This window comes from Pistacia vera, unplaced genomic scaffold (genome assembly GCF_008641045.1).
Source record: "Pistacia vera cultivar Batoury unplaced genomic scaffold, PisVer_v2 Contig920, whole genome shotgun sequence".
Lineage (NCBI taxonomy): Eukaryota > Viridiplantae > Streptophyta > Magnoliopsida > Sapindales > Anacardiaceae > Pistacia > Pistacia vera.
In genome coordinates, this window is record NW_022196802.1 from 115,347 (window position 1) to 141,681 (window position 26,335).

The window sequence follows — 26,335 nt, forward strand, 5'->3', positions numbered from 1 at the left end:
TCAATAATTCTAAAATCTCGAAACATTAACCGAGAATAAATAAAATAAATAAAGTGACTCTCCAATGATATAAATAAATAAATAAATAAACTTAAATAAATGTCAGCCTCATGTTCGGTCCACTCTCTGAATCTGAACTAGTCAATTCTCATACTTGTTTTTGTTTCTTCACGTCATCTTATGCAAGCTGGTTTTTGCTTTTATTATCAACAATTCAATGAATTTTAATTAATTTTTGTTACAAGGATTTGAAATATTAATTTTTCATATATTTGGTTTGTTACGAAGGTCTGTCATATTTGTATAGAAATTGACTGGCAGGTATTGAGAGTAGAGATGTATCAGTAGATGAATATGAGTAGGAACATTACCTGCCACTCTTAAGTGGTTAAGACAATATGTTTTCAAATTTGCCTCATTTGTGTTAGTTCATGAATGAATGAAATGATCTTATAACATATCCGTAGAGGTAAATATAAACAGAAAACACTAAAATAATAAACATTTATTAATGATGCAAATAGTTTATAATTTGACTTGAAATAAAATCAGGTTTAGAAGATATTACGGGGTAATGGGCATATCATATGTCACACACCATGTCTTTCATCTCAACTTTCTTCTAGTAATTATGTCAAGACCCTAGTTGACTCATCCCTAAAATTGTTAAATTATTGATGGTATTTTAGAATTAAATTCAATTACAATATACATATATAATTTCTAATTCTAAAATTTAATTAACTAAATTCAATTTATAATATAAGCTAGATATATTACTGATAAATGGTTAGTAAGAGACCACTAGGGCTCTAATCCGACCGACAGTTTCAGGGTTTTAAGAAATTAATTGAGGTACGCGTAAACTAGTTCGAACATCCCTGATGATAAAAAAAAAAAAAAAAAAACAAAAAAAAGAGATGATGTAACCAGCCAAAATTATTATGAAATACATTTTCTTTATTTGTTTATTAAAGATATATGACATCTTTGTTAATTCTAAATCAATACACAATCTAGTGAATTGTGATTAGAGGCTTAAACAAAGTTTAGGAGATGCTCCAGCCTCTAGTTAATCATTAAATTTTGTTTGTGAATGAAGAGCCCCTCTCTCTCTCTCTACTCTTAACTCTTTAAGTGATAAAGTGTTCAAAGCCACAAAAGGTCACAAACTGCCTCATTATCTTGAAAGGCCAACACCTAAAATTGAATAATTTGTTTTGTAAATGGCTATAGTTGTACATTAATTACTATATTTATTATAACTTGATTATCAAACTCATCACAATCTCAACTTCTTCTAATAAAACTATTCAATTTTAAGTCGATTATGCAATGTCCAGTCTTGGCATCACAATCTCAGCCTTCATTGAAAACTTAATTAGTATCTTATAAAAGTAATTAATTATATTAGTGGGTAAAACCCTATAATTGAATGATTTATTTTGTCGTAATGTATCATGCTTGTTAGTTGTTACCCGATATATTCATTACAATGAACGTAAAACAGAGCATTCCTTTTAAATAATTATAAATGTATCATTGAACATATCAAACTAATTACATTTTTCAGGTCGGCAACAGTCATTAAATTAAAATATTATGCTCTTTTAGAAGTGTCAATCCATCTATAGCATATCAAATAGAATCCGTCCTAATAATTCAATAATAAAATCTATTGACCTTATTTTTACGTAAATTACAACACTATTTTTAAACAAATAAATCAAAACACTTTAGATAATTGAAACTGTATCTGGCCCATATTATCACTCTTTATATAGTTGAAAATGTATCTGTTTCATATTATTTTTATAATCAGGGTGTTCTTGGTCAGTTTATTCGTATTTCAACTAATCATTAGAGTCTATTGAACACTATACAAGTCTAATATTCCGGATAAGGTACAAATGTGGTAGATGGATACAAATGTGGTAAGTGACCTCAAAATAGTTTGAAGCTAGTAAGTCAATGAAGGAAGCAAATTTTTTTGACTACTGAACCAACCCCTTGAGGTTACATATTGTTGATGCTTGATTTTGACAACAATGACTCGCGCGTGCAAAATACTAAGTTGTTTTTAGAAGTTACACGTGAATGATTGCAGGTAATCTAATGCAAAGACTGAATAATAAATGAAAGGCGATTTTTAAAGTGGTTCGGATGCTTAATGCAAGTCCTACGTCCACTGTTCTTTTATATATGAGAGATTACAAGAGGTCGCGTGTAACGAACAACGAGCAAAGGTACAATAATTGATTATTCAGATAGAATATCAAGTCAGTCTCTTTCTCGTAAGTTATCTTTGCTATGAGAATACATATTACAATCAGAATGAGAGTTTTTTTTTTATCAAAATCCCGAAAATGAGAGTTGGAGTCCTCTATTTATATTAGAAGAATTCAAGGTAATGATTATAAATCTGCAAGTGAGTAGATGCCGTGCAAGTCCTTCCTTACTTCCCATTGACTAATAACTTAGGATATATCCTCAAATTACTTGGGGCTTGGATAAGTGTGTGGCTCCCTTTCACTCATAGATAAAATTTGAATCTGTCAAGTTGGTGTCAACCTTATTATTTCTGTCTTCGGATGATGTGGCAGCTCTTGGACGGCACGAAGCCTTCCTGAACTCTGATTGGAGCTAGCTGATGTAAGCTTACATCATCTTTGATTTTTTAAGCATAACACATATATTATATTTTATCTCGAAAATACCATATGTTGATCTAATATGTGATAATTTGTATAATATGTACGATGACATATGAATTCGATACTTTCCAAATTCTAATACATTATTTGGTGACGAAGCAATGACAAAGAGAGAGAGAGTAAGAGAAGCAAATTGAAAAAGGCTCAATGGATGGTGATTAATAATCCATGGCTCATACACAATATCAAATGGATTGTTTATTCAACTTGTCGCTATAAACACTTCTCAGGCACACAAATGGTCAAGAATATATTTCCAATTTTTGGCTCAAACGGAAACATCACATACCATTGTCTCAACTTGTCAATCAATCCATCTACGCTACCATCACCTTCAATAGTGGTTTTCCTTAAAAGAAAAATAAGTTTCTTATACTTTGCATATATCTTTACATTGATATATACTTTTAAATCTTAGATAAATTATTATGCATAAAAAATCAGGGTTGATGCAAGCTTACGTCAACCAACGCCAATTAGAGTTCAGGAAGACTTTGTACTGTCCAGGAGCTGTCATGTCGTCCAAAGACAGAAAGAGTATAGCTATCATCAACTTGGTAGACTCAGACGTTATCTACGAGTGGATGAGAGTCGCCCACCTGTCCAAGCCTTGTGCGATTTGAGGATATCTCCTATGTAATCAGTCAGTGGGAAACGCGATAGGAATTGTACTACACCTGCCCACTTGCAGACTTGTAATCATTACCCTGAAACCTTCTACTATAAATAGAGGGCTCCCACTTTCATTTTCAGGACTTTGATAAAAAAACATGTATTCTGATTGTAACTTTTTATTCTCAGAACATAGATAACCTGCAAGAAAGATATTGACTTGATATTCTCTCTGAATAATCAATCATTTGTACCTTTGTTTGTTGTTCGTTATGCACAATCTCCTGTAACCTCATATATATAAAATAACAGTGGACGTAGGATTCGCTTTAAGCATTCAAACCACTTTAAAAATCATCTTCTATTTACTTCATTGCATCTTTTCATTCACGTATAATTTATAAGTCAGTTTAGTACTTTACAGGTGCGAATCATTGGTGTCAAAGTCAAGCATCAACATAAATGAAATTACACCAGACTGTTGGCGTAAAACGATAGAAATACATAATCACTCGTACGGTTTTAGTTTATTATATTCTTGGTCCTACCATTTCAAATACTAGAAAACATTCCCAGTTTTAATAGACGTTACCAAAATCATTAAGCAAAACTAAAATATTAAAAGTATCGCGGATTAATAAAGCTAAAATTCTATTTATTTAATAGCTTAGTAGTCGGATGATTTTTAAGTTGTATTTGTATACCCATTTGTCATCTCTTTTTAGCTAACGAATTTTACGAATTTCAATTAGTTTTTAGGGGAGAGTTTCCTAATATATATTTGAGACGGTAAAATCTGAATCCTTCTTGATTGAAACCCAGAATGAGAAATTCAAATTAACTCGATATAAAATTGAATTATAAGAAGGAGAAAAGGTAAAAATTATCCAATTTTCATTTGTTTGAGAGCGGAAACTTTAATTGTGAGATAGTATGAAATAGGAGGCAATTTGACGCTGTTGAAGATGACAAATGAAGACGATAAGCCATTCTTGTCGGAGACCCATTTGACAACAAGAAAGTTGCAGTTGTCGAAGATGACAGCAAGTGGTGCGTCCTAGTTGAGCTTTGGTTGCGTCGGCATCTTTGTGCGGTAGAATTGTGTGTTGATGATGCTTACAAGAAGTGCCATTGGGCGGTCACAATAAGCCCTTTTGCCTGCAACAATATTCCAAGAACTTATTCCACAACAGTCATAATGCAAGTACAGGTACAGCTCAGGTATCTTTATCCATAACCTATCTCTTCCTTCTTGGACCATTCAATGAGCAAAAGTTAATATTATTTTCTAACTTTTTAGATATAAGTATATATGTTGTGGAATAAAGGTACAATGATGCTCTGATTCTTAGTATTAACCAGCCCTTTTCCTAGAACGGGTTTATATTCGTCAACGAATAATACTATAATACATCATGCCAAGATTGGGAAAAGATAACAGTGTGTTATCCGATTAAAATCCCCATAATTTTTTTGGAATAGAATCTACATAATATTACATAATTATCGGTTGACTGTTATAACTTATTTAAAAAAAAAAAAAAAAAAATTTTGGGAGGGGGAAATTAGTGAGTTGGTATTAACCAATGTTTTTAAAGCCGTACCGTACCTTGGCCCAGTCAAGGGGTCGATTCCCAGGTTGGCTTGTCCGACCAGTCAGACTGGTGTCCACAAACACACCCTTGAGAAGTTTCCACCAGTCTCTGCAGTTTGAAATCCAGTAAACACACCCCTAATAAAATACACATCAGTCCCTACAAGTTTGAAATCCAGCAAACACACCCCTAGGAGTTTTTACATCCTTTTTCACCTTAATTTAAGAAATCCAGATCTGGACACCCCTTCAATTTAAGAAACGAAGATCGTCGCTCCCTCCTCCAAGTCGTCGTCTCTTCCTGTCACCCTGAGGTCCGCTATTTTTTTCTTTCATTTTCCTCTCATTGATTACTTTGTTTGATTGTCATCAGAAGCCAACCACATAGGCTACATGATTAGCTAGATCTGGCCGACGTTGTAGCTCGCATGATCGGCCGAATTTGGCCGATGTTGAGCTCACACGGCTAGCCATATTTGGCCTCCTTTGTGGCCTCAATCAGCCATGGCAAACCAAGAAAAAAAAAATGAAAAAGAGAGAAGAAAGAAAGGAGAGGGAAAACAAAAAATCTGACAACCATAATTGACTCGGTTCGGTTGCTCGGACCGGATAGGGTCAAAGCGGTCCAACCAGTCGGTTTGGTCTAGGTTTTAAAACAGAGAGATTAACAAATGCTATATTTTGAATTTAATTATAAATATACATAAATGTTAGAAATTTACGTTTCTTTTCTAAATTAAAATACTATAACCTTATAGTAATATTGCTTAAAATCATGTATGGCGCTTTTGTCAAGGAAATAGAGAATAACATAAAATTATAAATAAGAGTAGACGACATGTTCCCACCCAAGGTTTCACGAAATAGCAAGTTCCCACCCTAGTTTCATAAATTCCAAATTCTCATCCTTAAAGTAATACTGTTAGTGATTTTTAGGTTCTTTAGAGGGTGCTATTGCCATACTTCCCTTGACAAATAAATCGATAAATTACTTTTTAACCCCCAAATTAGTAGAATTAGAGAAACAACCATCTTACTTTATAGTTTATTTCAATAACACCATTTTCTTCAACCTCCACATCATCCCCATCTCTAATCACCTAACCCACTGCCACTGCCACCACCACCCAGCCACTATCACCATCTAGCCAAATTAATAAAATTTCAGAAAAATCCTATACATCTCAAATTCATTCACCAACACCCTCTTCAATCCAAACCCACCCAACCTTCTAAATTTTCTTTCAATCCAAACAGTTTGTGTAAGCGGCCTTTTGTCGAACAGGTGGTCTGCAGGTTGGAAACGGTAAAAGATGAGGGCAGTGGGCGTGGTCAGCGACCGTTGAACATAAACACACAAACAACAACACAAAACTTCCAAAATCAAGCTTCGGGAAACCAAGCTTCGACAATCGACTCTAGCAACCAAAACACAAGCTCTATGAAACCAAGGGTGGGTAGTAGAGATCGATCAGTGAGCAATCATCGTTCGATGAGATAGGGGATCTATTAGGGAGATGTCGATGGTGTTGATGATGGGGGCGGGTGGAGTTTTTGGCATCGGGAGTAGCCAAAATCTGGCTAGGAAGCGAGAGGTCACGCGAACACAAACCTAGCGGCAGCCGAAAAATTTGGCTAGGGTAGTCAGGTGGGGAATATAGGGGGTTTGGTATGGAGGGGACGAAGTAGCTGATGGTGGCGGTGGCGGGGTCCAACGATGCTAGAATCAGGATAGTTGGCCTAAAGGCGATAGTCGCTTGGGTGGGGTTACGAGGATGGTGAAATTCCGACCAAAATTGGGCAATTAGGCTAGGAAAATGTTTGATTTGGGGTTTAGGGTGATGAACCATGTCGATTTGTGTGAGAAATTCGACAATGATCCACGGAAAAAGGCCGGTGATAGCGTCAGCAATGGTGGTGAGTTGAGAGAAACGAGAGGTTGTGACTAAGGGAGCGTCAAGTGCAAATGACTACTTTACCCTTTGATCGTTACATTAAACAATTTTCTATTAATTTAAGGGTGTGAATCTAGAATTTATGAAACCAGGGGTGTGAACTTGCTATTTCGCGGAACCTTGGGTGGGAACATGTTTACTTTTATAAATAAACCCACATTTAGAAGAGCTTTTTATTTACTTTGGGATCCAACATCAAATGCAAGATTTAATAAACAGTGTCATTCTATAAACATATAAGAGGTTTTCTCCCTCTGTTTCATCAAGAAAAAATATTAGAAATTTATTATGTATTGAATTAAAATGTTAAATAAATATATAAAATTATCAAATCAATTTCTAGAGATATAAGCCCTAATTATAAGATGGCATTACAATTGTATTAGAAGTAAAGTTACTTGTAACACTTATAAGATCTTATTACAATTGTATTATGGGTAAAGTTACTTGTACATAAGTTGACATATAATTTATGGGACTTGGTGAAAAGTGCATAAAATGAAAGATTAAAATGCAAATCATTATAAAGCACAAGTACATGTTGTGTAATATATTGAGCATTATAAGTTAGAATTGGAGGGTTCATATTTCTTTGTCCAAGCCTATTGGAGGGTTCATATTTCTTTGTCCAAATCTAATATGTGTGGCTATTGTAAGACTTGGAAAAGGCTATGGTTCAACCAACATTTTTGTTGATCTTGATATTTTCTAACTTTGAAAGTCTTAATACATCTTATATTTATATAATTAATACTATAAAAAAATGTCCACCCATAATTTACAAGCATAATTATGTCAACCCCCAATGCCTTAACTTTTCTTTATTATGCATAATTGGGTCATCGGAATCTTGTGGCTTTCTTAATTTCACCAACCATTAATGCCACCAAATATTATGGATCTTGATTCCCTTGTATTACTGTATTTAACAAGTATTTGAATCTGATCGCCAATAAAACAATCGAAAAGTTACGTCCACGTGTTAATTTCTTGCTTTGTGTAAACATAGTGGCAACCACTCTTGAGCTCAATTAAATATATATTGGGTTTTGGTTTTCTTTTTGCAAAATTGTGTACACTAGGACTCCACCTTAGTAAAGCCACATTCTATCATAATTTCTAAATTCTATTTACAAGCACCTTTTTTAAATTCAGAATATTAATAATTAGGTTTCATCCTTTTGTATTGATATGATTAAAAGCATGTTTAGACTGCCCTGCATTAGAGATAACGAAAAAGAACTAAATTTTCCTATATAATATTTGTTAGGTACAAAGTAATAAATCCATAGGCCAAAAAAATTGAAGAGCCCACGAGATTCAAACAATTAAGAGGAAACAACTTTCCTCAAAAAGAAAACCGGTCAAAGTGTTTGATCGAGCTCAAACATAAAGACCAAGGGAGTGTTTAGAAACCCGACCCATGCAATAACCCAGCTAGGCCACCGGGTCATGGCTCAAGCTGTTTAATTGGTTTGACTGGTTTGTCAAGCTTTTTAACTGGTTTGACTGGTGGGTCAAACTAGTCAAACCAGTGTCCAAAAGTTTGAAATCTAACAAAACCACCTCTAAAAATTACATGTAAGTCCCCATAGGTTTGAAATATTGCAAAACACCAAAAACACCATCGTTGGCATCGACAAATAGGGCCTGTTTCCGGCGACATCAACACTCCCCATCACCACGAAAACACTCCCCTCAGCCTCTTGACCAAAACCCATATCACCCCTCCCCCGTTCGCCTCCCCAGTCGTCAGCGACAACGAGTTTTTTCCAACGACATTGTTTTGCGATTTTCGGTCAATTTACTCACCAGAAATCAACGTCGTTGCCACCATTCCACTCATTGGCCATTCCTTTTCAAAAGCCCTAACATTCCAATCTTCAATTGGTCACAGATTAATGTCCTAATTTCTAGGGTTTTCGATGAATTGAAAATTTTGTAGCCTAACCTAGTAAAGGCGACAAGTCACGGTTGAACCGACTGGACCGGGCCGAATTCCTAATCACTGATCCAAGGTCAAAAGCCTGAATAATGAATAACGAGTCAGCTTCGACTCTAGGTTTAAGTCCAAATAATAACCTAGTAATCCAACATTTGAGGTTAATAAGGAATAATTACTAAAACTTTCTTTAAAGAGAAGTTGACACTTAGTTGAAGACATAGTAGAAAGTTACCTAATCTTCATTACCTACTACTCAACATTTATTTCCTACTACTTGGATGGGTACTTTACCTTCTTTTCTTAACTGTTACAAAACACAACATTTGTTACTTTGAACAATAAAGATTGACTCACAACCCAATCTTACAAATTTTCGCTCACAACTCTTATGTGGCAACTCGCAATTAATCAGTTTGCAATTAAAAATGCGAGACCCATTGCAAACTGACTAATTGTGAGTTATCACGTCAGAGTTATAAAAGAAAGTTTGTGAGATTAAGTTGTAATTGTAATATTGCCCTAATTAGAAAGCATGGCCATAGCCTCCAAGAACATGGCTATGCAATCACCAAGTGTCAAAGCTCTACAAATTGCAATGGGGCAAGCCGAAGGCAAAAGTTGTTCGATCATGCTATGATATTTTACTCACATACTTCATAAACCACCCTATAAAACTCTGATTAGTCGCTTGATACTTTCTTAACTACATATGGCTAACTTAAACATAGGAAAGTTCACGCTAACAACCCTATCAGCATTGTCTCTAACGCTAGAAACGGAATCAAGACTCAAATTTGGATGGAAAGCTATCGCTTCAAATGTTCGCTCTAACGTTCGTTATAAAAAATAATATTTATTTATAAATATGTTAGATAAGTATTATTTAATACTTCAATACTAATTAGTTATTGTAGTTTATTATGAGAAATTAAAAAAAGTTAAATCTAAATCTGAACCTAAAGCAAGACTCGGGATACGAGAACCTGGGCCGGTTATTTGAAAGCCAACCAGGCCTAGCCCAGGTTGGCCCGGCTTGATCCATCCTAAATCAAAATAAAAATGGAAATAGATATATATTAAGCTAATACATCTTTTTTACCTTGTTAAATTTTAATTTTTAAACTTCGGTCACTCATTTATTTTTATTGACTAAAAAAATAATAAAGTAAATTTCTTTTATTAGAACTCACTACAAACAGGTAGATAAATTAATTATTAAAAAGTAGGGGTATTCAAAACCGATTAACATATTTAATTTATATTTTATAATTTAATATTTTTAAATAAACCGGTTTCAACTAATCTTTTCCCATATTCTCGTAAACCAATAACCGAATCGAAAATCGGTTTTTGTATTTCTTTGAACCGAAACCAAACCGTTTTTTCAGATAATTGAAAAACCGGTTCAGTTATTGATTCAGTTTAGTTTTCTGCGTTTTTTTGAACACCCTTATTAAAAAGGGAAGTTTTATGAGATATTTGCTTGCAGATTTTCTTCTCGACAATATTTACCAAAATAAATCTTTTAGTTGAAAAAAACTTTTTTAATAATAAATATTTGTGTGATTATTTGAAACAATAAATATTGACTAATAACCTAATCTTACAAACTTTTTCTCACAACTTTAACTTGATAGTTCGTGATTGTTCAATTTGTAAATTGATAGGTTATACCCATATTGAATAGGAATGACCTATTTTGTGAGCTAATCATTAACTGTCATATTAAATTTGTGAGATAAAATTTTTAATATTAGATTATAAGTGTAGTATTGTCCTGTTTGAATATGAACATTGTTTTAGAAACCATTTTGTGATGGTGCTGTCTTTATGGTCTCAGAAACTGGGCTAACCTTGGGCTGGAATTGAGCATTACATGTCGGGCCAGGCCCAGGGCTACAAAGTCCGGCTCAAAAGAATATTTTCACCTCCCGCTCGATTTCAAAAACCAGAAGGCCAGTGAATTCAAATTAGATATATTTTCTGTGAAAAGCAAGGGAGAGCGATAAAGAGAGATTTTTTTTTTCTTTTTTAAAATGGCGGAAATAGAAGTGGAAGAGAAGCAATTGATGACGAATATAGCTAAAATCATAGACGAAATTCGAACATCGTTTGCCACTCACAACCGTAAGCTCAAAGAACTCCGAGCCGTCAGATCAAAATGTCCATCCGCGGCCCAATTCTTCTCCGCCTTCTCCAAAACCCTAATTCCCCTTTTCGGGGCCCAGCGACGTACCGCCTTGGCTGAGCGCGTGGTTAGGTTTGTTTCGGCCTTCGCCGTAAACAATAATGACGGATTTTTGGAGGACTTCTTCAAGTTCCTTTTGGTTGGCGCCGTGGCTGCCAACAAAACGGCTAGATTTCGAGCTTGCCAGATAATTTCTGAGGTATATAATTTCTCTTCTACTGTTTTTTTGGGTAAAATCGAATTACTGGGCCGGTTGGTATAGTTCTTACATAATTGGTTTTGTAATTTGATTTAAGCAGGATTAGAGTTTGTGGTTATTAAGCAAGAAAGAAATAAAGATAATGCCTGTTATTTGTATTTGAAAGAGTTTAGTAATTGAAGAAAAAATCTTATGTTATCGGTTTTTAATGTTCATTTATTGTTGGATTCTATTTTGGGTATTATTATTATTTTTAATCTATTAACTAGACTCTTTCATTCGCATTATTAGTTAATCCATTTTCATTTCTCATTGTAGATCATAATGCGATTGCCTGATGATACTGAAGTCAGTGATGAGGTCTTGGACGAGGTGATAGAATGCATGAAAGTAAGGGTGGGGGACAAGGTTCCTGTAATTCGTACATTTGCAATTAGGTCTCTTTCACGGTTTGTAAATGATTCGGACAACAGTGACATTCTTTATTTATTCCTTGAGCTGCTTCCCCTTGAACAGAATGCGGTGAGTAACAATCTTTATTTATTTCTTGCTCTCAAAAGGAAGTGATTCGATTCTAAGCTTAGACGAGTGCTTGTCATGTTGTTGTATTGGCATTTGTCTTGTTGATCGGTTTTAACTAACCCCTTTTCCTATCTGCATATAGCAACTGTTTAGACAGTCATTAAAAATGCTTGTACACATATATTTCTAAATTGTTCATGGATGTTGAGTCAAGATTTTCGCAAATTAATCACTATATCTGTGTCAGTGAACTATACTATGATGAGTACTGAATACTTGGATGAATTTCTTGAAGACTTTTTTATATTTATTTTGCAGATCCCTTGGTTCATTTATAGGATTTTTAGGTATGAATTTAATATTCGAATGGAGGAGTTAAAGAAATCTGGATAATATTACCTATACCATTTCAATAATTTCTTTAGTACTAGGAATTCAATTTTGTTGTACCAAGCATGTGAGTGGTTACCCCTTCAGAATTGTCCCATTCGAGGTGTTTTTTCTGTAAAAAAATTCATGAACTAAAATGAGGCAACTCACCTTGACCATAAGCTCAATGTGGTTTCAAATGTATCTGAAATTCTTATTGTTTCAATGGATCTCAAAGAGGTTTAAATACTATTCACAAAAGACTGGACTTTTTGCGCCACAGAGATGGATAGATTTAATCTTACCTTTGAATATTAAATGTTGTGCAAACCTACTGCTTCGTTACCCAGAAATCTTGTGATTTCAGGAGGTGAGAAAGGCAATTGTGTTATCATTGCCTCCTTCAAATGCAACTTCAAAAGCAATTGTCAGTTGTACCCTGGATGTTAGCGAGTCAGTGCGCAAAGCAGCATATCTTGTACTAGCTAATAAATTTCCTCTTCAAAGCCTCAGGTAAGTTCCATTTAAATGTATTTTGTTTGGTTGAAAAAGTGTACTTATACAGAGTAATGCCTCAAATATTAAACTACAAATATTAGAGTAGTACTTGAGCTAAGCATTAGACTATTTGTAATGTTAATTATTGCGGTTTGTTTGATTGTTGTTTTATGTTTCTTACGTTTTTTTTTTTTTTTTTTTTTCTGCTTCATCTGGTAGCATCAAGCTTAGAGCACTGATTCTTCAGAGAGGACTTGCTGATCGTTCTAAGCTGTTTCAAAGGAGTGTCTGAAATTATTGAAAGATCACTGGCTAGCCAGTCCTGCAATGGAAACCCTGTAGAACTTCTCAAGTATCTTGAGTTGAAACGTATGAGTTGGTTGGGGAGTCTTAATGCAGGTTCTTTTAAGAGCTGATTTAGTGAAAGTGAGTGATGGTGAAAGTATCAGGGAGTACATATCATCAGCCGGTGATGAAACTGAGGTTGGTAAAACTTTTGGATGAATCGCAGGCATTCTTAGTTCTTGTTGTCATTGGGTTTTACCCTTCTATAATTCCCAATATAATTTGCTTTAACTCAATCTTTTTTTTTTTTTTTTTTTTTTTTTTTTTTTTTTTTTCAAAGAATCACTGAAGTAAATAGAATTTTAAACCTATTGAAGTTGCCATACAAAGGCCTGAATTCAAGTCATGTAAAGGGATTTAAAATTCTTCATCGGGTGGCATTGGTTGGATCTAGTATATAATAGCCTTAGTTACCCTGAAGTTAGTTATTTGCATTCTTTCTTTTTCCAATGTCATGCATAATTTTTTTTATGCCCTAGAACAATATATGTTTGAATTGCTGTTGTAAATTTATGGAATGTATAGATATTATGTATCTGTGAAGTTTTTGACAATAGAATGAGTCAATGACAAATGTGTACTCCATATGTTTATGTATTGTCCTCCAATTCACCAAGTTTATTCTCATTTTCATCTGAAGTTAATCTGCATACCTCCATTGTTAATTCCCCTAAATAAATAATGGGGATTATGAGGTGCTTTTGCTAATTTTTTGTTTAAAAGATATCTGATTTTACAAGTGGATGGCTTATGTTACACTTTGGCTCCACAAAGCTGATACATTTTCAGCATCATGGCTTATGATCAAAACTCTAGACCAACTATCCTAATGTTTTCCTCTAGTGATGTTAGGTGACTCATCACATGACAACCAAAGGATCAAATTAATGGAACCTGAGGTTGCTCTTTATTGGAGGAGTCTGTGCAGGCACCTACAGGTGGAAGCACAGGTTAGTCTGTTCAACAACTCCATTTATGAATGTATTTTTTTTTTTTTCCTCCATTTCTTTTCTCCTTATGTTGCTGGAATGGTTGTTTGCTAAGTGAAAATGTGCTTGATTCCAGAGAATTCAACTCATATTTAAGTGAGTCCTTTCCTAATATTTTCAGTTTAACTTCTTAGGATTCAATTATTAAGTTAATATTTCTAGGGGATTAAGAGTTTTAATATGTGAATGTTGATGGCATGATTACAGTTACATAAAAAACTGATTTTTTGTTGCAAGAGAATTTAAGAGTTAAAACCTGTATGATGTGTCTAGAACACATGTATTTTCTTCACTTCTATACTTAGAATGTTCAAAATGTTAGTAGTTGGGACTGGGAAGACTATAGCATAAGAGGGGATTGGGCATAACCAATGGGAGCTAGAAAATTTAATAACTCTTGGAATAGAACAGAATAGTCCTCTTTGAAACATCTGAAATGTTTGTTAGACCTCTCATGCTTATGCTCTGTTATTGAATTTTCATGTTTGAAGTTGCATACAGTGAAATTTATACTTATATGAGAAAACATGTGACTGAACAGGCAAAAGGTTCCGAAGCTGCTGCTACATTGGGCACTGAAGCAGCAGTATACGCTGCTGAAGCTTCAGACAAACATGACCTTCTGGAAAGAATTCTTCCTGTAACGGTTTCTGATTATGTAGATTTGGTTAAAATTCATATAGATGCTGGTGGGTTAACTTCTTCTGATTGAAGAAAGACTAAATTCTGTATCAAAGTATGTTTTCTAATTTTACCTGATATTTCAGGACCAAATTATCGCTTTGCATCTAGGCAGTTACTGTTGCTTGGAGAGATGCTTGATTTTTCTGATTCCACAATCAGGAAGGTTGCTAGTGCATTTGTGCAAGACTTATTGCACAGGCCCCTGGAATATGAAATGGTTGAAGATGGGAACAAGTTTGTCATAGGAGATGGCATAAATCTTGGTGGTGACAAAGACTGGGCCAATGCAGTGTCCAGATTGGCAAGGAATGTCCATGCTGCTGCTGGTGAATTTGAAGAAGTTATTTTTGAGGTTGTAAAAGAGCTTGCTCAGCCCTGCAGGGAGAGAACTGCTGACTTTATGCAGTGGATGCACTGCCTTGCTGTGACTGGTCTTCTCTTGGAAAACATTAAGTCATTTCATTTGGTTCAAGGAAAGGCTACTGAATTTGCTGAACTTCTGAAATCTTTATTGCTTCCAGGGGTATGAAATTACATCTGTCACTGTTATTGATGATTTTATCTAAATATTCACACTGAAATTCTGTATGCCTATGTCAGATTGTCTTTGGCATAAGTGTTAAATTTTAAAGTGGATTTAGGTGTCAAACTTGTCTCTGAATCACAGGCACATATATAGAACTGAATAGTTCATTTGTTTGTAACAATATGAGCTATGTATTCAGATAATAAACAATGTGTTTACTTGTACTAAAATTGAAATATTTATGCAATCTTGTAAAATTGAGAAAACAAATAATAAAACTTATTGTAGATTAAAGACATGTCCTCCTTTGTGCAACACTTGGATTGCATAGAAAGTATAATCCCCCACCCATACCCTTGTGTATGAAATATCTGTACTTGCACACAGCTTGAGCTGAGCACAGGAGCTCTTCAAAGGTATGAAATAATAATATTAAAACTGTGAATGCAGGCAAAACATGTTCACTTGGATGTGCAGAGGGTTGCTGTCAGATGCCTTGGCCTTTTTGGAATATTAGAGAATAAGCCAAGTGAGGAACTAGTAAAGCAGTTGAGGCTCTCTTTTGCTAAGGCCCTCCCTACAATTAGCATAATGGCCTGTAAGGCTTTATTTGATCTCGGGATGTGGCATGGTCTGCCGGAAGTTGACAAGGCCATCGGGCAGGATCTTTCATTCCAACCTCAAGCTGATAAGATGACTTTTACTCCTATAAACCTTTCAGAAACAGATGGGGATTTGAATATTGAATTACTTGACCTCTTATACTCCGGACTTGAGACAAGTGATTGGGGAAAATCTTTAGAAGGTGATGAAACTGAGTCAATTCAAGCTGTTCTTGGAGAGGGGTTTGCAAAAATTCTTCTTCTCAGTGAGAAGTATCCTAGTATACCAGCTGCTTTACATCATTTGATCTTAGCGAAGCTCATCAACCTGTATTTCAGCAATGAATCAAAAGATCTGCAGAGGTGGATATCTGTGTGTTCCTTTTGCATTCCCTCTTTTCATCTATATAAGAATAATCTTTGAACTTTAATTCTCTTGTGAATCTGAGCAGGTTGAAACAGTGTCTATCTATTTTCTTTGAGCATTATGCTTCCCTCTCAGCAAATCACAAGGTAAGCAGAAAAATGCTCACAGTGAAAACAGACTATGTCCTTTATCCTTTTTGTTTTTTGGGCTGAGCAAAAAAGCTTGGATATCTTTGTATGTTAGCTGTATAAATTTTCTTTAATTTGGAAGTGCAGAAATGTTTGTCTGAGGCTTTTGTGCCAGTCATGCATTCAATGTGGCCAGGCATCTATGGAAATGCAGGAGGTTCTTCAATTGTGGTGTCTAATAAGCGTAAGCGAGCAGTCCAAGCATCAAAATTCATGCTGCAGATGATGCAGGCTCCCTTATATGCGAAAGAAAAAGAAGTGGAGGGTGAAAATGGTAGTAGGGAAACGTCAGAGACCTTAGATAGCAAGGAACCTTCACTGCAGTGTGGGGAGGAGGGGCTTGCAATACGCATAGCATCAGAGGTAATTGTTTTTAATTAATAGATTGAGCTTATATGTTGGACCATGAAGGATAGTGAAAAGTAAATGTCAATTGTCATGACTTTGCTGATTATGCCACTGTGTCAAGCTCCAACTATAAATGTTTCTTCTTAATGCTGAATTCCTTTATTTACCAATTTTTTGTTGTTTGTGAACAAAACGTACTTACTTTTGAACTACCAGAAAGATTCTTCAACAGTTTTTGAGATTAGAAAATTATAGTGCGTGTTATAGCAGTTAATGTTAGTTACTGTGAGGGGATTGACCCTTATACTTCTTGTTCTGTTGCAGTGATCTCTCATTAAGTGTTAAATTTTCTGTAATGAAGTGCTAAATTGCAGGATGAACATATTGAAAGTTACTGAATCTCTTTCAGCTCACTCAAAGGTTCAGAACCAGTTAGCTGGTTCTCCCATACCTTCCACCTTTTCCTTAACTTCTCCATAAACATGTTTTACACCAATAAATTATTTGTATTATCACAAGCATGGCTTAATTTCTGTCAATATCAAGTTGTGTCCATTAAAATCTCTTGAACCATTGAAACTTGAGGTTTCACAATGATATGCAATCTTTTTCTCTCTGGTCAAATGCTTATTTGAATAATATTGTTTAATTTCCATGTAGCTGATCCACAAAGAAGTAATGCACCCTGTGATTGTTTATTATGTTTAGCAATGTATGTATAACACATGCATATACCATATACATGTTTATTTGTAAATAATACCTAAATATATGCAAATGGGATCTATGTGCCTGTATATATATTAATATATACCAGTTCATTCAGTACAGTTCCAATTGAGATAATGTATCTGTTTGAAATCTTATTGAAATTATCAAGATCTTTTCCCAGTTTCTGAAAGGGAAAGGACATTGGATAACTAGTGTATCATATCCTACTTTGTTGAACCAAGGACCCAAGTTCTGTCAAGGATAAGCATATTGTTAGCTATATGGATAGTAATTACAATTTATATTCTAAGAATATCTTTAATATATACTTTTGCTCCGATGTTACTGGTCTTAAGCTTACTAATTTTTTATTCCTATGATTTTTTAGGTCCTGAGCTTCCATATGAAAAAGACACCTGCTGAGCGGTCATATGTTTCAGCCCTGTGTAGAATACTAGTCTTACTCCATTTCCGGTTATTAGAGCAAGGGGCAATAAAGTTAATGAGGAAGCTTTTGAGTCGTGTGTTTGAATCTGTATCAGCTGAAAAAGATCTTGTAAAGGAGTTGAAGCAGATGGCTGAACGTCTTAAGGGACTAGAGAGACATCCAGATGAGGAACTTTCACAAGATGAAGCTAATAATATTTTCGGTAAATATATCCCCTTTCAGAAACGATATTTCAGTAATTGACATTGCATTCATATTGCAATGTCTAATAAACACATGCATCACTTATAATAATTCAATGATAATGAAAAAAATAGATAAAGAAGAGGTTGAGTTGAATGTGTATACTTGATTGTTTCATAAGTTCCCATGCATAGTTTTTTGATCGCATGCATTAGTTTATTAAACTGAAAATGATCTCTGCATTCTAGTTGAATATGGAGGCATTAAAATTTTTATGTGTTGATCATTGTTTCACTAACAAAGTGGATCATTCTCTTTGATGGTGTTTCAACTCTTGAAAAATGTGTTTAGGGTCACATTGTGACTTTTGCCATCCTCATGGATTGTGTAGGGAGTTTAGGCATAGACTTCAATCTGGATGCCAGTGCTCCTGCTGCAGTGCCACAAACCCCAGCTCCATGCTCAACCAGACCAACCCGTTCAAGAAGACGAGTAAAGCGCGAACAGACTTCTTCTGATGAAGAAGACTCTCATGCTTCAATTCAATCCATGGTTCCTAACATTCCCGGAGCTACAAGCACCCGCTCACAGAGGGCAAGCAAGACTGCAGCAATGACCAAGATGACTGCCAAAACGGATCGCATCAGGATAGAAGAAGATGATGAAGAGGAAAGCTCAGAGTCAGAGGTAACCTCCAACGACGATTCTGATCAGTTCTCCGAATAACTGCAGTACGTACAATCTGTTAAGCTGTAATATGTTGTTGTATGGTCATTCCTTGTAATTAGATAATACTAAATGTGAACATGTATGGATAGGGTTGGGGAAAATTCATGTTATCGGTTGAATCAACCGAAATTTATTCAGTTTTTGTGCGTATCATAGTAGTTCACCTGTCATTGTTATCATCTGTCTCTTTCTGTCATTGTAGGTTGGGTTTTGTCTATAATAAATAGTGTAGCTGAATTACGGTTATAATTTTAAATGATATTGTAGCAAATGTGGACCATTTAATATAGTGTTTTTGAGCCATATAATTGAATGGTATAAAATCTAAAAATCATCTAACTTATGGTAGTCATCTTTTATTTTTATTATCTAAACTTGTGAGCATTGTTTTAAAACCTAGTCTGGATTGATTAGTTGAATCTATTCAACCAAAACTTGGGGTTTTCATCGGATTTACCAATTTTACTATTTATAGAAAACCTTAAAAATTAAGACGATGATCGATAAACAATTAAAGATTATGTTGGAAGTTTTAAAGAGGAAGGACCGATGAATGAAGAGGTGATGATGGAGGTAATTTCTGATCAGTGAATCGATCGAAAATCGTAAAAATTAATCAACAAGAAGAGTGAATTGTTATTGATGATTGGCAAGATGAATTGTGATATTAGTTTTGGTCATGAGGTTAAAAGGAGTGTTTTTATAGGAACGGAGAGTGTTGTCATCGAAAATAGCCTTATTTGCCTTGAGATTGTCAAACAGTGGTGTTTAAAGTGTTTTTGCAAGATTTTATATTTACTTTTTAGGGATGTTTTTATCGGATTTCAACCCGGCCACTTTGCCGGGTTTCACTCCTGTTGGTTATTAAAACACTGATGGTGATGTGAGTCGTGATATAACATCAAGAATATCCGTAATCATATTCCTGGCTATAGGACAGACGAAACAAGAAAAGAAGAAAAACATAAAGGAGAAACAGATAGAAAAGAGGAGAAAAGATAATATCAAAGAATGGAGTGATTTAAGGAGAATTTCATCATTTCTCACGGTACCCTTCTTTCACTAGAAAATATATGTTCCTTTTTCATATAAAACTAACTTAATCATTACTTTAATTTAATCAGAAATCAGACTGATAATATGATGATTAACAGTAACCCTAATTTATGAATCAACCTGCTAATTTTCCTTCATAATAATTCCCAGACATATATAAACAAACAAAACAACAAAAGCTCAAACTGCACTTCTTTATTAACAAAGACTGTCGACATTACAATTCCTACACAGGATCTTCTATGTAAGTTTCAGGATTACAATTCAAAAAGAGTGAAACAAGAAACAAAATTGCAAACATCTTTGATCTTTCCTATAATTCGGAATCTTCAATGTTGTCACAGTTTCTTGTTTGCTTCCATCCCTCTACTACTTCAAGCTAAAGTTTATCCGTCCCAAACGCAATCTCTTTTGTCTTCAACAACATTCTATTTACAATTTTGATTAGCTTCAAAGAATGATGTACTAGTTATTCCTCATTAGGTTGTTGTCGTTGAGACGTTTGTTGCTCTACCAATCTATCCAATGCTTCCTTCATCCACCCATATTGACTTTGACAAGATTTTCTGGCTTCTGCCACACTCATCTGCACAAAAAAATGTGACATAATTATCAGAATTTGTTCATTAAAGATGCTGTTGATTTCGAATGCAGAGTGCAAATGATGGGTGTAAATGTGCATACCCAAGTTCTCTTTCGGACATTTTTCTCCGGCCAGATTTCTAATTGCTCCTTAACAAGTAAAGAAAACATGTGTCCTTCATAATAAGTGTCATGTGATTTGCTCTTGAACTTCCATGTACCTAATTCACACTGCAAATTGCCAAAACAACAACTAATATCAGTAATCAAGTTTCAATATCATGTTCTGTTTTGTGCGCTTAGACGCAAAATTTATAGTAAGAATCATCTCTAAATCACCAGAAATAAAAACTTATAAAAAGTGAACTAACCTCTACAATTCCGGTTACCCCGGCTTCCTCCACAGTTTCTCTTAAAGCCGCTTGTTTTATAGATTCATCAATCTCCCAACCTCCCTGTAAATTAAACATGAGTTATATCATCGTGCTGATTCATTTTCAGAATAAAAACAACAGGAGCATCATCTTGACAAAATAAATATAATATACCTTAGGGAAGAGCATCCCTTTGCCCTTTTGGGAACTGATGAGAAGAACTTCTATGTCTTCCTCATCAATCTCAAGCTCATTTTGCTTAATCCCTTTATATCTATATGGTATACATCTGCAGAAGGATAAATAATCTGTGAGTCTCTAACATTTTCTTATCATTTTCACGAAGATAAGCTAAATGACTTTCCCACCACCTCCCAAACACACTGTTTCAATACCGAATAAAAATATCACAAAGTCAAGTCAGCGCGTAGGCTAGTGGCAATTGCACACCCAACACCGCATATGCCTTAGCACCTTCTCAACTAAAAACGTAACTTTTTACATATAAAAAGGAAAAAAAACAAAAAAAAAGTTACAAAATTACTCCATTATCAAACTAATATTACAAGTTTTCAACCCAAGCTATGAGATTTCGAAGAAAACAGGTAAAGACTTCCCTCAAAAACTTATAACTTCAGATGAATTTGTGACAAAATATGTTTCCAATATTAGAATTTAGAACTACCCACATAGAAAAACAAAAACTTTGAGCGACAGAGACACTAACCCGACAACTTGGCGAAAACCCTTCTGACAATAACGTTGTAAATGTCTTCCGGTCCGGGAAACCAAAGGAACAGCAGGTTCTTTAGCAACTAAAGCCACCATGTTTTGTTTTGTTTAGTATTGCAATAGGTAGAAAGGAGAAATACTTAATAGAGAAAGAAAAAAGCAGTTATGTTAGGTTGTGGTGTAATGAAGAAATGAAAGCAAGAGCTGCGCCTTTAATAATAATTGAAGGAGAGATGGATTGGAGATGGAGGGGAAAGCAGATAGAGGTTAAAGAAGGTGGGGCCAATTGCAGGGAAGAGGGTAAGAGTGATAGCTTGCTACTTGATAGAACGTGTCGCTGACGCGTCACGTGACCCTTTTCTTGTTTTTATAAACTTGAGAAAGAGCGTGTGGACACCCTCACACGCATGCAAGTGTTTTGTTTTTTCTTCCTTTCTTTCATTTTTTCAGGCTCAAGTTAAGAAAGCTAGGGCTACACCCCTACTTTATTTAATTTTATCAATAAATAATAATTTCCTTATTTAGCTTTAAAATATTAATATAGTTTTGCCTTCTAGAATTTTACAATGGTTTCATTATATAATTGATAACTAATGTGTAAGAATTTTGAAAATCTTGGATGAAATAGGATATGTACACGAAGCGGTTGTTTTTTTTTTTTTTTTTTGTTTTTAATGGATAGAGATATCCGAATTAGTTTATATACACTTCAATTAATCTTCTAAAATTTTAGAACTATCTGCTAAGTAAGAGTTCTAATAATCATTCTTATTAGCAACAAAATAAGAACTTAAATTTAAAACCTCTTAAATAATACATGTAGAACCACTAAGGCTTCGTTTGGTTCGCTTTTGGGAATACTATTATTAGTATTCCCAAAAAAGTTAAACAGTAAAATTTCATTATTCTCAAAATATTATTTTATATTTTTCAATTTCTTTTAAATCTCCTAAATTTGTTAATTTAACTAACCACTCCCAAATATTTTTTTAGAAATTACAAAAACACTCCGGCCACCTTCCAGCAGTGGTGGCCGGTTGTCCATATTTAATGGGTGGGTTGAAGGTGTTTTTGTTAACTTTTAATATTTTATTATAGGGGTGTTTAGTAAATAAACAAACATATGAGATATTTTTGTTAATTTCTAAATCCTATATTGTAATACCCGTCCAATTTAACTTTTTTAAAAAGATTATTCTAAAAACTATCTGAATAATGAATCAAACGGAGCCTAAACCACTTAAAAATTGATTTTTTTGGATATTAGAGAAGCCCAAAAACATCCCTATCGAAATATAAGATTCAAATAATTTTAATTATACAGTATTTGTGGAATATTGGGAAAATAACCTTATCAAAGTGTTGATAACTCAAAGAAAGACAAAAACAAAAACAGAAAGCCTTCCACATCAATCTAAGAAATGATTAAACAGAAAGCCAAAAATCTCACCTTTTATCGATGAGAAAACAATGGGAAGAAGCAATCCCTTTCTGTGTACAGCCTGATCTTAGCTAAACTATGTGCTTTACTTTATCATCTTCATCTACTTTCCCAAAAATCAGTAAAAATCTAGTAACTTACTTCAGGATTATAACTGACTTCACGTGTATTTTCCACAATAACCTTTCTTCCTTTTTAATCAATAATACAATAATCTTATTCATACAATATTTATATTCTAATTTTGAATTTGAGTGACATAATTATTGATAACTTTACATTATATTAATTTTATTATTTTTTTTAATTAATATAATATTGATACATGATCAATATTATTCACTTTATATCATATCATTTTATACCAAAAAAAAAAAAATTTATTATTATTATTCATTTTATATATATATATATATATATATATGATATTACTATATACAAAATAAATTACTATATAATATCACTCTTAATTATAGTACTCTCCCAAAGTTTAGGAGGATCGTCGTATAAAATAAAGTTAAATAAGATCATTTGTGATACTTAACTTATCTCTATTATCATTATTGTTAATTTTATAACTTTAGCTTTTGTAATATGAATATATTGATAGCTTTTTTATGTGAAAGAAATCATTATGCCTAACCTCTTTTTATTTGTCTTTTGAAATCATTATGTCTAACTTTAAGATATACATTAAACGCGCTATAAACCAAAAATAAATAATTTATATTTGTTGATATTTGATTTTGACACCAACAATTCGCATGTGTAAAGTGTTATGTTGGCTTAGAAATTACACATGAATGGAAAATGCAATAAAATAAATGAAAGATAATTTTCAAAGTGGTTCGGATGCTTAAAACGAATCTTATATTCACTGTTATTCTATTATTATCTGATTATCTATGATATTGTCCGTACAACATACAAAGATGGAGAAAAACTTTGTTTATAGAGAAAAATAATAAAGTTCTCATCTGTCCAGCCTTCCATTTCGTGAAAAGATGTGCCCATTTATACTTTTGAGATCAATATAATGAGTGCTTTTGCAAGTTGTCTTGACACATGGAAAACTTGCATTCATCCTAATCTTTTATTTTAATAAAGGTGGGATAGCTCTTATATAATATCTTTGAGGTGTTTTAGGCTTGACAGCTAATACACTTTGTCTTTTAGGTAAAGCTGACATTAGTAAGACTTTTTAGGCACAATAATATTAATGATATTTGTTAACAATAGGGTTATTTAGTAAACCCCTATGTGTTTAGCGTTTTTATGTAAACATCCGTTGGTTTTAGAAATGTCATTCTAATCCTTGTGTATTTAACCTTTTATGTAGTGAGCATATGTTAGTTTTGAAAATGCGACGATAACCTTCATCTTTTATCTAGCATTAGGTTAGTTTGTCTAAGTTTGTAAGGAAATGACCTTTATACCATTCACCTAGATTCAATTAATTTAACATCTAAAATTTGTTAATAATATTGAGAGGTTAATTTTTTTTTAGCAAGTTAAGGCTCCGTTTGTTTATTTTTTTAGAATAGTATTCTATGCTTAATAGGATTTAATCAAATATGATAAGATTATGACAATATGTTTAGTACATTTTTTTAAAAATAATTAGATTATTTTTTAATCCCCTATTAAAAGTTTATAAATTAACAAAAACACCCTCATCCACCAAATAATTGCCAGTAACCGGCCACCATCGCCGAACGGTGGTCGGAAGTCACCAGAATGACTCATGACTAGTTGGATTTGGCCGATTGTGCGTCAGTCTATACTTTTTTGGCCAGATCTACCATTGGTCTAGCTGGAAACGGCTAAAGATCTGGCTATTGACGACAACATATGACGGTCAGATCTTTGGCCGTAGATCTAACTATTTTCGGTCAAATCTATGGTGGATCTGATATGAAACAGACAGATCAGCGCACGGTCGGCCAGATCCAATTGGTCGTGCGTCATTCCAACGACTTTTGACCACCATTTGATGATTGTGGCTGACTGCCTGCAAAAAGTTAGGTGGGTGAGAGTGTTTTTGTTAATTTTAAAGCTTTATTGAGAAAAATAATTGTTAAATGTTTTAAGAATTGAATAATATTGGACTTTGAAAAATATTAAAATAAACTTATTTTTTATTTTTTAACATAAAATAGTAGAATAAGATAGGGCTAAAATAGTAAAACAAGCAGAGCCTAAATTGTTGATGTTTCTAAAATAAGTGAGTGTTTACACTATTAAAAAAAAAAAAAAAAAAGGTTAAACACATAAACTTAGAGTCAATTTTTTGAAACAGAAAAATACGAAACATGCAAGGTTAAAGGTTTATTATAGGGGTGAGCGGTTTCAAGTACCCTACACTTTTCAGGGGAACTAGAACCGGAATCACACAATGCAGGTTTCCAAAAAAAGGAACCGGAACCGGAACCGAAACTGCATAGTGCAGGTTCTTCAATTCAAGAAACCGGAACGTAAAATGCAGGTTCCGGTTCCTTTCCCGGGTACCCTATAAAAAATTAATTACCCCCTATTAGTTTAAAAAATGACGAAATACTTTAAAAGTTTACAAATATACCCCTAACAAATTTTGATTATTCATTCATTTGTGTCCAATGTAGCTCATAACCTGTAATCTCTAGACAACACTTGAATTCAATCAATTAATATGCCGTGAAGAATCAACACTTGAAGTTCCAGAAAAGTAGAAAACACAAGAGAAGAAGACGGCAGAGAGAATGGAGAAGAACCAGAAAAGTAGACAACACAGAAAAGAAGATGGCAGAGTCGTAGAGAGAATGGAAAAGAAGAGATGTCAATTTGAGATACCCTAATCGATTTGGGTATTTTGCTTTGTTTGTAAATGTAAAATTACAAAGATACGCCATTATTTATACTAATTTACTAACATTGCCAGGGGTCTATTTGATAAATTAATAAATTATTAATGTTTATAAATTTATTAATTTAATGTTATAATTGGCCAATTGGGTATTTATAATATACTAAATATAATTTAGTAAATTTACTATTGATAAATTAGTAATATTTAAATGTAATATAGTAATGTTATAATTAATAAGTGATCATACTATAATGTAATGTTATAAATATTATAATTATTTAAGTAGTTATTTAACAATAATGTAATATTATATCAATTAAATTTCTAATAATTTAATTAATTTCTTATGTTAATGTTTATTATAATGCATATTAATTAAGTAATTATTTAATTGTGTAGTTATAATTAATTAAGTGATCATACTACAATGTAAATTATAATGTTATAATTAATTAAGTAATATACATTTAATTATAATGTAATATTATAATTAATTAAATTGTTAATCATTTAATTAAGTATTGTAATATTGTTTATAATAGATGTTATAATTAATTAAGTAATCATACTATAAATTTATAATGTAATG

At 33.5% G+C, this 26,335-nt stretch overlaps 2 protein-coding genes across 2 annotated transcripts; one reads left to right on the forward strand and one right to left on the reverse strand.

The window, feature by feature from the left end:
• The first annotated feature begins 10,856 nt into the window (after window positions 1-10,856).
• On the forward strand, window positions 10,857-18,934 carry LOC116120075 (condensin complex subunit 3). Its single transcript, XM_031406013.1, is given in 16 exon segments — window positions 10,857-11,207; window positions 11,526-11,729; window positions 12,466-12,611; window positions 12,816-12,862; window positions 12,865-12,915; window positions 12,918-12,953; window positions 12,956-12,985; window positions 12,988-13,078; window positions 13,792-13,891; window positions 14,472-14,619; window positions 14,698-15,137; window positions 15,591-16,105; window positions 16,195-16,255; window positions 16,385-16,660; window positions 17,745-18,006; window positions 18,379-18,934. Coding segments are annotated over 16 exon segments (3,093 nt in total). The 3' UTR covers window positions 18,714-18,934.
• Window positions 18,935-20,215: 1,281 nt separating this feature from the next.
• LOC116120076 (nudix hydrolase 17, mitochondrial-like) lies at window positions 20,216-21,673 on the reverse strand. The gene is made up of 5 exons (XM_031406014.1): window positions 21,456-21,673; window positions 20,903-21,017; window positions 20,726-20,809; window positions 20,457-20,585; window positions 20,216-20,358 (listed from the first exon to the last, which is right to left on the reverse strand). Exons 1-5 carry the CDS (start codon window positions 21,554-21,556, stop codon window positions 20,242-20,244), a joined length of 546 nt encoding a protein of 181 aa, XP_031261874.1. The 5' UTR covers window positions 21,557-21,673; the 3' UTR covers window positions 20,216-20,241.
• Window positions 21,674-26,335: the final 4,662 nt, after the last annotated feature.